The 13,967-nt window shown below is 47.5% G+C and overlaps 1 protein-coding gene across 1 annotated transcript in view; it reads left to right on the top strand.

Moving 5' to 3' along the window:
• Positions 1–11,196, top strand: part of GABBR2 (gamma-aminobutyric acid type B receptor subunit 2) — a 255,169-nt gene extending 243,973 nt beyond the window's left edge. The window contains exons 16-19 of the mRNA XM_070374928.1: positions 68–250; positions 628–757; positions 3,578–3,695; positions 6,409–11,196. Of these exons, the coding sequence (XP_070231029.1) occupies positions 68–250; positions 628–757; positions 3,578–3,695; positions 6,409–6,574 (597 nt within the window). The 3' untranslated portion in view covers positions 6,575–11,196. The remainder of the gene's footprint in view (positions 1–67; positions 251–627; positions 758–3,577; positions 3,696–6,408) is intronic.
• Positions 11,197–13,967: the final 2,771 nt, after the last annotated feature.

Genomic DNA, 13,967 nt, shown 5'->3' with positions numbered 1-13,967 from the left:
AGCTGGATGGACATGGGGGAAGTATGGACCCAAGAGTCCTTTTTTCAGCCCTCCTTTGTCTTTTCAGCTCATCACTCTGAGAACAAACCCAGACGCAGCAACTCAGAACAGACGATTCCAGTTCACTCAGAATCAGAAGAAAGAAGATTCTAAAACCTCCACCTCAGTCACCAGCGTGAACCAAGCAAGCACATCCCGCCTAGAGGGCCTGCAGTCAGAAAACCATCGCCTGCGAATGAAGATCACAGAGGTACCTCCCACAGGGCTGGTCATCAGGGCCCCGTCCTCCCACCTGAGCCCTTCTGCCTTGTGCAGGAACTCTCCGGGCTGCCACTTCCCACCACATCCCCTCAGAGCATCGCCACGTCGTGATGGTGCAGCCCCGTCTCCTGTCACTATGGCTGCAACAAGAGCTGGGGGAACATAAACTAGACAGAATCTGACAGGAGTTTATTGCCCCCTTGGCCCAGGCTATGGGGTCCAGCGATGCCCAATTCAAGACGTTCTCTGACAGGAGTTCTTAGAGATTTGTGAGCCCCCAGATTATAGCAATGAGTTGGGAAAACTCAATTTCCTACTTGGGGCCAGGGCAGGAGCTCTCACTCAGCTGGAGCCTGTGTCTTCTAGCTGGACAAAGACTTGGAAGAGGTCACCATGCAGCTGCAGGACACACCAGAAAAGACCACCTACATTAAACAGAACCACTACCAAGAGCTCAACGACATCCTCAACCTGGGGAACTTCACCGAGAGCACAGGTAGGAGGAGGCGGGACCCTGGGTATGAGATATTTTACAGATGAAGACCCTGAGGCTCAGAGGGGCAGTGCAGGGCAGGTCTGAAGTCCCACAAGCCAAGCTGGAGTGTCTGAAACCCATGACTTCTGAGCACAGTTCAGTGTTTGGAGTCCCACCTGGGGATCCACCTACACACGGCGCTTCTGTTCCTCAGTCCCCTAGGTTTCAGCTCCACGTGTCCACAGCATGGCCAGTATTCCCAGTGTTCTGATTAGGGGCACGCTGTTCTTAGTGAATAATGTACTCATACTTCTCCCAACGTTACAGTTTCAAACACACCTCATCAATGTACAGGAAGGGGATAGTCTATAAGATGACATGACGCTCAGTCCCACCAACCACTTGAAGAACAACAGTCCATTTTTTGCCTACATTTAGGAAAAAATTTTTAAAAGATCACTAGTGTTGCTAAGAGCATACGGAAATGGACATTTTCCTGCAATGTTTTGGAAGTTGGTCTGGCACTCTCTAAATGTCAGGTGTTAAGCTCATTCACTAGCGATTCCCCTAGCAAGAGGCTGCCTCTTGGAAACAGTCGCACATGGTCAAAGGTATAGACACACAGTGCTTATTGTAACACTACCTGTAGGTGAGAAAAGCTGGCATTAACTTACCTGTTTGTCATTTGGGGTGGTTTTATTGATTACGATACACCCCAAACAAGGCACATGATACAGCTGTTAAAAAGTGAGGTGTATCTATTTGTGCAGGGCTTCCCAGGTGGCTCAGTGGTAAAGAATCTGCCTGCCAATGCAGAGGATGTGGGTTTGAACCTTGGGTCAGGAAGATCCCCTGGAAAAGGAAATGGCAACCCACTCCAGTATTCTTGCCTGGAGAATCCTATGGACAGAGGAGCCTGGCAGCCTATAGTCCATGGTGTTGCAGAGTCAGATATGACTCAGTAACCAAACAACAAAAATCTATTTGTGCAGATATGGAATGATCTCTAAGAAAAGTTCCATGAAGACCAGAATTAAGATATACACAAATGCACACACATGTATGTATATGTGTTTGTATGAGTGCATTTTTTAAACAAGATTTGGTAGAACAAACACCAGATTGTTAACAGTATCTACCTGTGTGAAAGGGACAGTATGTGAGGAGAGTGGGTGAGAAAATTAATTTCATTTTATATACTTCTCTATTCTTTCATCCTGTCATTAGCATATATCATTAATTTTATAAAATCAGTTTAAGTCAATGAAAAATCTTTAGTTTCTTTTTATAAGTAATAAGTATTTTATTTTATAAACAATATTATAAAATTCTTATATATTGAGGGTTGACTGTTAAAAGTTTAGACTGAGATAAGTAACAAGGAATTGAGCACTTGTTGGGCACTTCAAATTAGTGGAGAAAAATGAATTATTCAATACATTTCATTGGGATAAATGGGTAGCCACCTGGAAAAGAATAAAGTTAGATCCTTACCTCACAACTTACCCAAAAATAAATTCCAGATGGATAGAAGATTTAAATATAAGAAAGTGACACCATGAATGTACCAGAAGAAGCCATAGGAGAGTTTCTTTTGTAATCTCAGCAGGGGAAGGGGAATCTTTTCTGTAAAACAGAGAAACCACAAAAGAAGAGGTTGACCAGAACACTGGACAGTACTTCAGCATTAGGCAAGGGGGCCATTCTAAACAGTGAAATAATCGCCATCACAACACCCAGAACTGTGAACAATGTGGTACTTCAGAGACCACAATAAGCATACTTATAACATGAGAGCTAAAGCAAGAAGGCAGAGCCTTGTTCAACCTCAGCTGGGAGAGTGACTCAGATTTTTGATGCTCTGTGTGTGCTATCAAATGACAGTGAAGGTATCATGGGTGTTCAACTCTGGGGTTACAGACAGATGTCAGCAGGTTCACAAACACAGAATCCGTGAATGAAGAGGATTGACTGTGTTCACGTGGATGCAAAACGACATACATATAAGGTTGCCCCCTGCAGCAGAAAAAGAAAACACCCAAACTCTTTTCCAAACCAAATAAATCTAGATCTCTCAGGTCAAGATCATGTTTTTATATTTCTTTAGTCCTCTCCAGGTGGTTCTGAAGTACAAAGAAGGTTGAGAGCATCATGTTTTGTGGCTACGCAGTATTTCTTTGGAGGCCCCATTTGTACATATTAGTAAATAACAAATCCATTATTACTGCACAAATTTGGGTTAGTTCCAACTTTCTGATATTGTAAAGGATAGTGATTTAAACATCTTGTATATATCGTCACACAGATTGTTAACTATTTCTTTGGGATAGTTTCTCAAAGTGGAAATTCTGAGTAAAAGAAACATACTTTTTGAAGTGTTTGATATTTATTGACAGTACCTCCCAGAAAGATTATGACAGTTTATACTCTCACCAACAGTTTACTATTATTATTCTTTTCAGTCTGTGGCAATCTTGGAGTCCTTTTTTCTTTGTCATTACATCCCTAACACACCGAAGAAGAGAACCTTCATATTAGAACCTCTCATTACTAAGTGATGTTACCTACATTGGTCAACTTGATTCCCTTTTTTCTTATAGAAAAGGAGGTCCCAGGGTGCACCATCCACATCTCCAGCATGCCGTGTCCATCCCTGGATGGGAGCTTCTAGGCTCCCTGCCTTGGGCTCAAGAGAGCAGCTCAGGGACCAGCGCTTAGAGAACTCAGGGAAGATGGGCTCTTCTGCATTCTCCCTTCTTGGGCAGTATCCTATAAATGGATACATTGTTGATTTTTTTTTTAATTAATAGAATTATTGCAATTTTGTTGTTCTGCATTCAGATGGGGGAAAGGCCGTTTTAAAAAATCACCTCGATCAAAATCCCCAGCTACAGTGGAACACAACAGAGCCCTCTCGAACATGCAAAGATCCTATAGAAGATATAAACTCCCCAGAACAGTAAGTACCTTCTCCTTTGGAATTATTGCCAGAGTACTGCACAAGAGTTTACAATTGGCACCATGTTTTCACATGCATTACTTTATTTGAACTCTACAGTAATTTCATGATACAGATCAAATTACAATGCTTATTTTACAGATAAGAAGACTAATACTCAAAGAAGCGAGGTGACTTGCCAAAGCTTACCAGTTGCCAAATGCAAGGGATAGGGTTTGAACTTGGGTCTGTCCAATGTCAAATCCCATGTTCTCTTCCTTTGTTGGGCTTCCCAGATGGCTCAGCAGGAGACTCCACCTGCAGTGCAGAAGACATGGGTTTAATCCCTGGGTCAGGAAGATCCCCTGGAGAAGGAAATGGCAACCCACTCCAGTATACTTGCCTGGAGAATCCCATGGGCAGAGGAACCTGGCCGGGCTACAGTTCATGGGGTCACAAAGAGTGGGACATAACTGAACCAACTTAGCAGGCACACAGCCTTTGTTACATGTAAAATGAATACATTTACTTAACACTAATTTACTGAGACCTATATGTATCAAGCACAGAAGTGAAGAAAACAAAAATCCTTCCCTTCATGGAGTTTACCTTCTATCTGGCAGACAATAACTTAACAAAAAAGCAAACCCCTGTATGTAAATGATAGGTGCTTTGGAGAAAAATTAAGAGATCATAATTTTACACAGGGAAGTCAGAGCAGGCTCAGTGAGAATGTGACATCTAAGCAAAGCCCTGGACATCTCTGGCAGCTTTGTCCCCACTGGTAATTTTTAGTTCTTCCCAGTTTACGGCAGATTAGAAGCAGCAATTAGAAATGTCAGCCCTGAAACTTGCTCCCTAGGAAGTGACAACATGGGGGGAGGAGCCAGCAAAAGGAGCCCATTCACCAACTGCAGTGTCATTTGGGGCCATGTAGTCACAGAGTTAAGAGCCTCTCGACCCACTTAGCTCCAAGGCCTTGAAGCTGATGGGTCCAGTATAATCACTGATGGTTACATGGCATTCATCAGTGATCTACCTATGAGTTCCGTGCACTAGAATGCAAGCACCTTGAAAGTAAGGTGTAAGTCCTTCCTATGTCCCTTGGATTGAACACAGCTTCCAGTACTGAATTAATGAAAAAGCAAACAGGATCCTAACAGACAGCAGAGCACGTGGCTCTGACAGCAGGACACAGATCCCACACTGCTCAGGGTGCTCAGGCACAACACCCTTTCCCAGGTCAGGTTCATTCTCCAGCTCCCCATTTTCCTGGACTCTTTGCCAACACCAATGACATTATACAAGTTCAACTTGAATTTCAAAATGAGGTCTCCGACACACTAATCTCTCATGAGCACTTGGGAGACACCATTCTGGCCAGCAGATCCTTAGGGAGCGGGGGTAGCACTGCCTCTGGCTCCATGAGTCTCAGAACCTCACCAACACCCTGCCTACACACCAGGTACCCTGTGCGTTGATTTACCACCCATAAAGCACTGTCTTTCATCAGAAGAAGCCTCACCTTCCCTGGTTCTGGTTGTTTCTGTACCCAGAAGAGCAGGCTCTCTGTACCCTTTCCTCATCTTTATCATGGGACTAGCAATACTTCTTTTGCCTAGTGGCTTCTGTGAAGGTCTAGGGATTTTCCCACCTGAATGGCCTGTGGGACACAAGGAGGCCTAAGAGTTCAGGGAATGCAACTTCCCAGATGCAGTGGAGCATTGTACAAGATGCAGCAGAGCAGGAGATCAGTGGCCCGTGCACATCCCCCAAAGCAGTCTTCACAACAACTGAGGTGACTCTGCTGCCTGCTGGCCATGAGGACTAATGAGAAGGCAGGCAGAAGGGTAGGCGGTGAGCAGGGAGTCTCTGCTCCTCCTCTGTCATCCTGCTTACCCAGCCCCAGGTTGTCGTTTTTTTGTTTGTTTTTTTTTTGTAACTTCATTTCTTGGAATTTGCCAAGGGTTCTGGGGGCTCAGAGGAGGAAAGAGCTCATTTTCTGGCGGTGGGGGTGGGGGTAGTACAAAACAGATGACATTTAAACTGGACCTTAGAGGGAAAGCAGAGGAAGAGCTTTCTAGGCTGGGAAAACAGCATGTGCAGAGGCTTGGAAGATTGCCCATAAGCAGGGTTTTAGGGAAAACTAGCCACAAGAGGGTAAAATATTTGGTGGGAGCAGGTAGAATATTCACCTGAAGAACCTGGCAAGAAGCAGATCTTGGGGAGCCCTGAATGCCCCATTCCAGTGTAGGAAAGAGTACACTAGTCACCAAAGAAGCCACAAGACCAGGAAGGAACCTTTTGGAACTGGCCAGCATCAGGGATGCCAATGAGCAAGGACAGAGCAGCTGAGAAGCCTTTCAGGGATGGAACCCAAAGCCAAGTCCATTTGCAGACTTGCAGGAGTAGAGAACTGTCTGTGTTTGCGGCAAAGCCCTGTTCAAAGGGCAAAGTCTTGTTCTTAGGAAGCACTGGAAGCTCAAGAAGCCTGCCTCCTCCCTGCTTACTGTCACCGTGGTTATTGCCGGGCAGCAGTTGTCACAGGTAGGCCTGCATTAAACATCTGCCAGATAGGTAAGTGACTGGATGACAGGAAGTCAGACCCTGGACTGAGAGAGAACTGCACTCCCTACCATCAGCTTCTTGGCCCAAGCGAGTCCAGGGGCCTTCCTGGTGAGCACAACCAGCCAGCGTTCACTAACACTCCTCCCTTCTTTTCTCCCTGCCGCAGCATCCAGCGCCGGCTGTCCCTCCAGCTCCCCATCCTCCACCACGCCTACCTCCCGTCCATTGGAGGCGTGGACGCCAGCTGTGTCAGCCCCTGCGTCAGCCCCACCGCCAGCCCCCGTCACAGACACGTGCCACCCTCTTTCCGAGTTATGGTCTCGGGCCTGTAAGGGTGGGAGGCCTGGGGCCGGGGCCTCCCCCATGACAGAACCACACAGAGCAGAGGCAGCTGCTGCAGGAACACTGTCAGCTCTGGCTGTGGAGAAGCTGGCGCCACGGCTGGCCTTGTGGGACTGCTCAGATGGCATGCAGTGCACAGGATGGGGGGCACTTGGCACCTGACCTCGCGCCTTATTTGTGAAGTTTTTATTCTTTCACAAAGAAGAGGAATGAAAATGACCTCTTCCTTCATGTCTGCAAAGGAAGAGGAGCTAGGATATTTGAAACTTTGCAAAAAAAAAAAAATCCTAGACAAGGAGAAAGTTGCTAGAACTCCAGCTAGAAGTCACTGAGTGGCCCTGAGCAGCCTTGAAAAGAGGCGAAGGCTTCTGGAGAAACCACCTCTGCCTCTCCACACACGCCACTGGCTGTGGCCCCCCAGGCCAGCCCTTCTCCCCTCTGGGGAAGGAGGCAGGCAGGGCAGCCAGGCCTCCAGCGGCCAGTCCGGCCAACTGCAGCCTTCCTGGAACAGGGAGTCTTGTGGGAAGTGGGGCCGGGCACAGCTCTGCGGGCCGAGGGCTGGGGTACCGGAGTAGGCTGACTCACACATTAACACAATAACACCCATTCCGGGACCGTGGGGATTTAGGGCACGTCACTGCAGACACGCTCTGCAGCATTCACCCACAGTCGGCCATGTCTTTGTGTTCCTATTAGGTGCTCCCCATAATAAGGGGAGCACCCGAGCTAATCATAGAATGTCCGTTCCCAGCAAACACGATAAAGAAAGATTGTGCACTTTAACCTCTCTCATCAGGGCCCAAGGGCTGGCTGGGGTTTTGTTTTGTTTTTTTCCACTGACTTTGTTTATGACCAAAGTGAATCAGGGGCATCTGCTAGAGAACACCCCTGTAGTCATGGGGAGAGTGTTAGCTGAGCGCTTCCCTTACCTTCCAGAAGGCAGCCTTCATCCAGACAAGCTGGCGGGCTCTGCCCTAGTGGGGGGTGAGGGGCGGGGTGGGGTAATCAATCAGCATAGTGATTCTCATTCATAAGATCACTCTTCCCTTTTAAAGGAACCCCAAAGAGCACCGGCCTGGGAGTGAGACAGACCTGGGTTCAGGCCCTTGCTCCACTGCTAACTCCTTCCATGACCTTGGGCAGGTCTCTTGTGTCTCTCTGAGCCTGTTTCCCCTCACTAACAAACTGGGGTTGAAATAACACCCGTCCTGCCTACCTCACAGGGTCGCTCTGAGGATCAAAACTTGATCTTGTCCAGAAACGCTTCCTACCGATCAGTGAAGCGGCCCTGACCCGTGAGGTATCAGGATGACCATGACCTTCAGCCCTCAGGACAGTCAGGGCTGCAGCCCAGAGAAGCACCCAGCACAGCCCTCTGCCAGGATCCACCCAGCTGGAGAGGGGCTCCCGATGACTTTTGTGACATTCCTAGACAGGTTCATTCTCTGCTAAAGAAAGGCCTGAATGACAGTGTCCGGGACGTCTGCACAACTGAGCAGTCGCTCAACTCCCTAAAGAAACCTAATGGCAGCTTCAACAGGCAGGCAATAATCTCTTCCCAGACCACGGAAGTCAGGAATACAGCGCTGTCACCACCAGGTTTTGACAAAAGGGCCCATGGGAGTCTCAACCATCGCCAACATTTCAAAACACCCTATTTCACGTAGCATAGCATTCCCCCCTGCTCCCCCAAAGAGAGGTTATGGAGGAACGTAGCTTTTAGGGGGAAAAAAAATGTTAACACATCACAGGTCAAGTTGAAGTCACTGTCTGTTTAGGCACTAAAAATCGGTGTTGTCACTCACTGTGTATTACAGTATTTACTTGCTTTCTTGATTTCACCAAACCAGATTTAATTTAAAGGATCACATTTAATTTTTCAAGGGGAAAGAGACAATTCATTGTACATAATGTATACACACACACACACACACACACACAAAACAATACCTGTAGAAATATTAATCCAGCATAGCAGGAAAAAAAAACAAAAGTATCGGACAGTCGGAGGTGAGTGTGTGCATCCGTGACCCGTTGTGACTCCTGAGCGTGCACAGTCTTCTAGAGTAACCCACACAGTACATTCTCTGTCTTAATGATACTGTAGGTTCACCCAATTTTTTTTAATTTCCCCACAAATAACAAGACCCACAGAAGTGACTCTAGCTATTTAACGATTCTGTTCTTTTATATGCAGCAAACACACCATACATTTCCTAAGAGGCTTCAGCCTGAAGGTGTTTTCCAATGAACGTTAGTGCACAAATGCTTTAAATTAGACTGGAACTGCCAGAATCAAATGTAAATGAGGAGTTTCTCATACCCCTATTGCATGGTATAAATTTTTAATAAATTGTTGCAAATTTGTTTTTATGAATAAAAGGAAAAAAACTGTCTTTAATGCCTACTCTTCCCCAAATGCAGGTCAGATCATGCCATAGCCTTCTGCTCAGAAACTCGGCGGGTAGCTCTGGGGGAGTCTGCCCAGCATGTCCCTTCCTTCAGATGCTGCCTCTGCAGACAGGAGCAGAGCAGCCCTGCTGCCTTCTGGTGATAGGTCCTGGGGAGGGAACCTGACCTCAGCTGGGCCAGTAAGTTTCTTTCCAAGGCAGAGAAGTTGCCCACAGAAGAGAAAAATGAAGCCAGCATAGAGAGAAACAGGATCAAGAGATGTGTCCTGATGGTGGTGTCCAAGCACAGGGTCAGCTGTTTCTGAAGGACAGCAGACCCCTGGTCTTCAGATTGTCGGTTCTCTCAATGAATCACTCTTTCTGCCTAGGTTAGTTCAAGTTCAGTTCCCAGTAGTTGCAACCAAAAGGTTCCTGACCAGTTTAGAAGCCTCACTGCCTCCCTGGGCCTGACTCTCACTCCAGGCCATGACAGCCTGTGGAGATTTGGTCCCAAGCTCCTTCCAGATACATCACCCACCTCCCCTGGGCCCTACAGACTGCACTTCCTTCACCATACTGGCCCTCAGTCTACAGCTCCATCTCAAGTCCACCCCATCCTTCAAGGTCTCATCCAAAACGCCCTCTTAGTTCCCTCAACCGGAAATGTTCTCTTCTGCTGTCCCTCTCCCACCACACTGGGTACAGGCTCATGCTGGCCCTTCCTCTCCGCCACAGACCACGAGTTCCCCAAGGATGGAAGGTACATCTACTTCCTCCACGTCCCCAATTCCCCCAGCATCAAGCTTTCTCATTGGCTCGGAACAGTCCCTGATGAGGCTCCTGCAGAGTTGAACGTTGTGGCTGAGGCACGTCCATATTAGTTTCCAGGTCTGGAAGACTAAGCAAGGCCAATGTGGCCAAAGCAGTCCAGGGAGGCCTGAAGCCATGTGACTGGGTGAGAGTCCCCAAAATGGGGGGCTGGACCACAGACTTCACTAGAAGGCTGGATCCAGGCTGGAGTTTCCTAGTGCACAAGATCCTTAGTGAGCCTAAGGATCAGGTCTTCTGAATCCTGGCCACCTTCTACACAGCCCTCCTCTGTGACAGGATGGTCAAGGGTGGGGAACAGGTCCAACAAGGTTATCTAAGGTCACCAAATGAGTCACGGTGAAGGCAGGGACAGAACCAGAATCCTGATTAATCCGCCTTCTCTACCTGATCTAGACTCACAGAAATTAGGAGCTAAGAAGAACCTTAGGGGTCAGCTTGTCCAACCCCTCACTTCACACATAGGCTAAGCTGAGGACCAGTGACAGGAGCCAAGGTCAAGCAGACAGTCCTGAGAGGGCAGGCATGGAGCCTGGATTTTTCTCACTTTGAGATACAGCTTCTTCCTCACACTTGACCCAGAACAACCACAGTAGGGAGACACTGCTCCACCACCTCAGGTTATTGAGAAGTCTTCCTATTTCCCCACTAAATAAGGAATCAACTGAAGAAAACGTTAGCCTTTCTTCCTAACACTTTTGAAAATTCTCACGGGACTGAAGAAAATGCTCATCACCATCATCAGTAGAGTTCTTCATGCCTTGCTTGACCTTGGGGAGCAGCTCTGTGGTAACTGAAGTCTAAAGGAAAGGACCCAAGAATGGTGGGCACCTCATTCTTTCATTTAGGGGTCTCTTTGACTTTCTTTGGTTATGATTAGCTTGTTTTCGAGGTAAAACTAAAATAAAGACTATTTCCAAGCCTCAAAGAGAAGCATTCCAGAGTTGAAGCACTTTGAGAAAATGCTGGTTGGTAGTCTCCTTACCCTGTGCTGTGGAGACGACCCTGGGATGATATGCTCTGAAGGAAGGTGGGAAAGGTTTCTAGAAAACACTGAACCTGGGGCACCAGCCAGAGCCCTGACCTTCCAGACTGTTCTCCATGCTCAGCAGTCTCCTCTCTAGAAGAATCCTCATGGGATCGGACTCCAGAGGCTCAGAAGCCAAGGACAGGGAGAGGAGGTGGTGCTGGGTTTAAAAAAAAAAAAGAAAATACACCAGTAGTCACTGGCTGCTCTGCCTGTCCTGCCCATTCCTGCCCCTCCCCTGGCAACACAGCTCTGTTTGTTAGGGGAGGAGAGGGACCTATGGGAGGGACCCTGAAGGAACCATCCTTGCTGCCTTCCCTGGACACAGAAAGAAAGTGAAAGTCGCTCACTTGTGTCCCAACTCTTTGTGACCCCATGGACTATATAGTCCATGGAATTCTCTAGGCCAAAATACTGGAGTGGGTAGCCTTTCCCTTCTCCAGAGGATCTTCCCAACCCAGGGATCAAACCCAGGTCTCCCACATTGCAGGCAGATTCTTTACCAGCTGAGCCACAAGGGAAGTCCAATTCCCTGGACACACAGATTGACTTAAAGATGTGCTCATTACCTAAGCCCAGCCAATCAGAGCCCTTCCAGGGTTTCAGCCAGAGTTTAGTCTCAAATCTTGCCTTACAATTGGAGAGAAATGAAAAAAGAGAAACAGCTCTGACATCATCTGGGCTCAAGGATCAGCAATCCCTAAAGACATACTTGCCTTTGAGGCTGTCTGTTGTCTGAAACTTTGAGAATTCTGCCCCCCTCTTTTCCCTTAGCTATGAGGAGACATTAGGAAAATATATCCGTTCCCACACCCACCACTGAGCAAAGAGGGCAGGTAAGGGGAGAGGGGGCCTTAGAAGCCTAAGGAGGCTAAGGAAGGCCCAGTGTGGGTCAGGCTGTGTAGCCCCAGGAAGGAGCTGTCTGTTCCATGCTCTCTGAGCTTGTCCTCTGCCTATGCCCCATCTCCCCGACTGGTTACACCTTACTTGGTCCTGAGCAGTAGGGTCTCTGAGGTTCTGGGCATTAATGATTAACAGTCTCTTGAAGAGAAAATTAGTCCCTACCCAACCTGTACCCCATGCCCTAAACCTCTGCCAAGTCCCATAGCCTCAGTCACGATGGTTCTAAACTCTTACAGGCCTGGGTGGGTCCTGCCTGGACATGACTATTCACCACCTGGTTCCTCCAGGTCCCAATTCCAAGGGCCCCAAACCCCCAGAGGGCATCTACTAAGCCCCTGCTTTTTGTCAGAGCCTGTGCTGGGAACATGGGAACAGCAGTGAACAGGACACGTGTCTCACAAAGTAACAGGGGATCAGGTGCATAAAGAAGAAACAAAGACAGCATGTAATAAGCTCAAAGTGGGGAGCTCAGAATGGGCAGCCAGAGGATGCTTCCTGGGGGTGTAACCTCCCTACAGGTCTGCCTTCCTGGGCATGTGATGGTATAGTTGCTTCCAAGAGTCCAATACTTAGCTTAATGTTCTGCTCATTTTGAAATTCTTAACTTTTGAACAAGAGGCCCAACATTTTCATTTTGTACTGAGTCCCACACATTGTGTAGCCAGTTCTACACCTAGACCTGAAGGTGAGAAAGAGCTAGCCAGCAAAAGAGGGAAGGGAGAGTGGGGATGGGGTGGGAACTGGTCGTCCTCCTCCTGCAGAATGCACACACCGACGGACTGCTGGGGCTGCCCTGACGATCCCTGTTTAGGCCGACTGGGTTATCCTATGTTAATCATCTACACTGGAATCCATGCGGCCTCCGATGCCGGAAGGTTCAGACAGCATTCATCCTATGTACAAAGACATGGGTCACAGATGAAAATCTTCAGATCTGGGTGCAGATTTCTACTCCCCAACTCATCTGGCTATGTAGCTTTGGATAATTCACTCAACCTCTCTGAGCTTCTGGTTCCACATCTGTAAAATGGGCATATCTCACCCAAGGGCTCATGTAGGTGAAAGTGCTTTGTAAGCACTAAGCTGATATTTGTTTTATTCCCAGATAAGAGGAATGTAAAGTGAAGAGCTTCAATCAGTGCAGAGTGCAGCCCACAATCTAACTCCCTAACAACAGAATGCATCTTGGGAAGGACATCATTGTTAGGGAGACTATCTTGACAAGAGGTGGGGGAGAAAAGTGAAATTCTGAAGACAAGGCTAAAATAGAGAGAGAGGAACAGTTCCATTTGAAAGGACTAGAAATTCAGGAGTAGAAGGAAAGAGAAAAGTGAGAGAGGAAGACAGCAGAGTGGCCAAAAGATCTGAAAGAACAGAAGCATTAAACATTTGATGTCAAGTCATTTTGTTCAGTCACTAAGTCATACCCGACTCTGGTCACCCTATGGACTGCAGAATGCCAGGCTCCCCTGTCCTTCATTTGCTATAAAATAAAATCTCCTCTACCCTTCCCTATACTCTCTCCCACAAAATACCTCTAAACCTTCAGTAAAGTTTACTATACAAGTAGAAGTCTTAGGGGTTTTAGTGGAAATGAAAGAAAGGGACAAATTCTACATCTGGATGGAAGTCAAAGTAGGGATAAAAGAAGATGCAGAGGGGAAAATAATCTCCCTGCACAAGCAGAAACAGGGAGCCAGAGGTTAGCATAAGTACAAGGTCTGTGGAAATCCACACATATACCGGAAAGGCACTGGCCTTTTCCAGAGTCAGGTATGGTAGGGATGGGAAGTTTGGATTAATCCCTTCTAGATCTCACTAGGCAGTGTAACCCCTGCTGACATCCAGGTTACTTAAGTAACAGGAAACATTTTATCCCTTAGAGACATCTCAAAGATCCTGACTGCAAAGGCAGAAATACTAGAAAGTAGCTCAGTCTGTAAAGAATCTGCCTGCAGTGCAAGAGACCCAGGTTCTATCCCTGGGTTGGGAATATCCCCTGGAGAAGGAAATAGCAACCCACTCCAGTATCCTTGCCTGGAAAATCTCATGGACAGAGGAGACTGGTGGGCTGTGGTCCTCGGGGTCGCAAAGAGTCGGGCACAACGGAGCGACTAGCACAACACTAACACAGCCAATAACGCTGTGGTCAACTGGATCACAAAATCAAGTCCACACACAAAGCTCTGGCAGGGGTTAAAACTGGAGAAGCCACCAGCCTGCAGACTGGTGGTG

This window comes from Bos mutus, chromosome 8 (genome assembly GCF_027580195.1).
Source record: "Bos mutus isolate GX-2022 chromosome 8, NWIPB_WYAK_1.1, whole genome shotgun sequence".
Taxonomy (NCBI): Eukaryota; Metazoa; Chordata; class Mammalia; order Artiodactyla; family Bovidae; genus Bos; species Bos mutus.
This window is presented reverse-complemented; position numbering and strand designations above follow the sequence as displayed.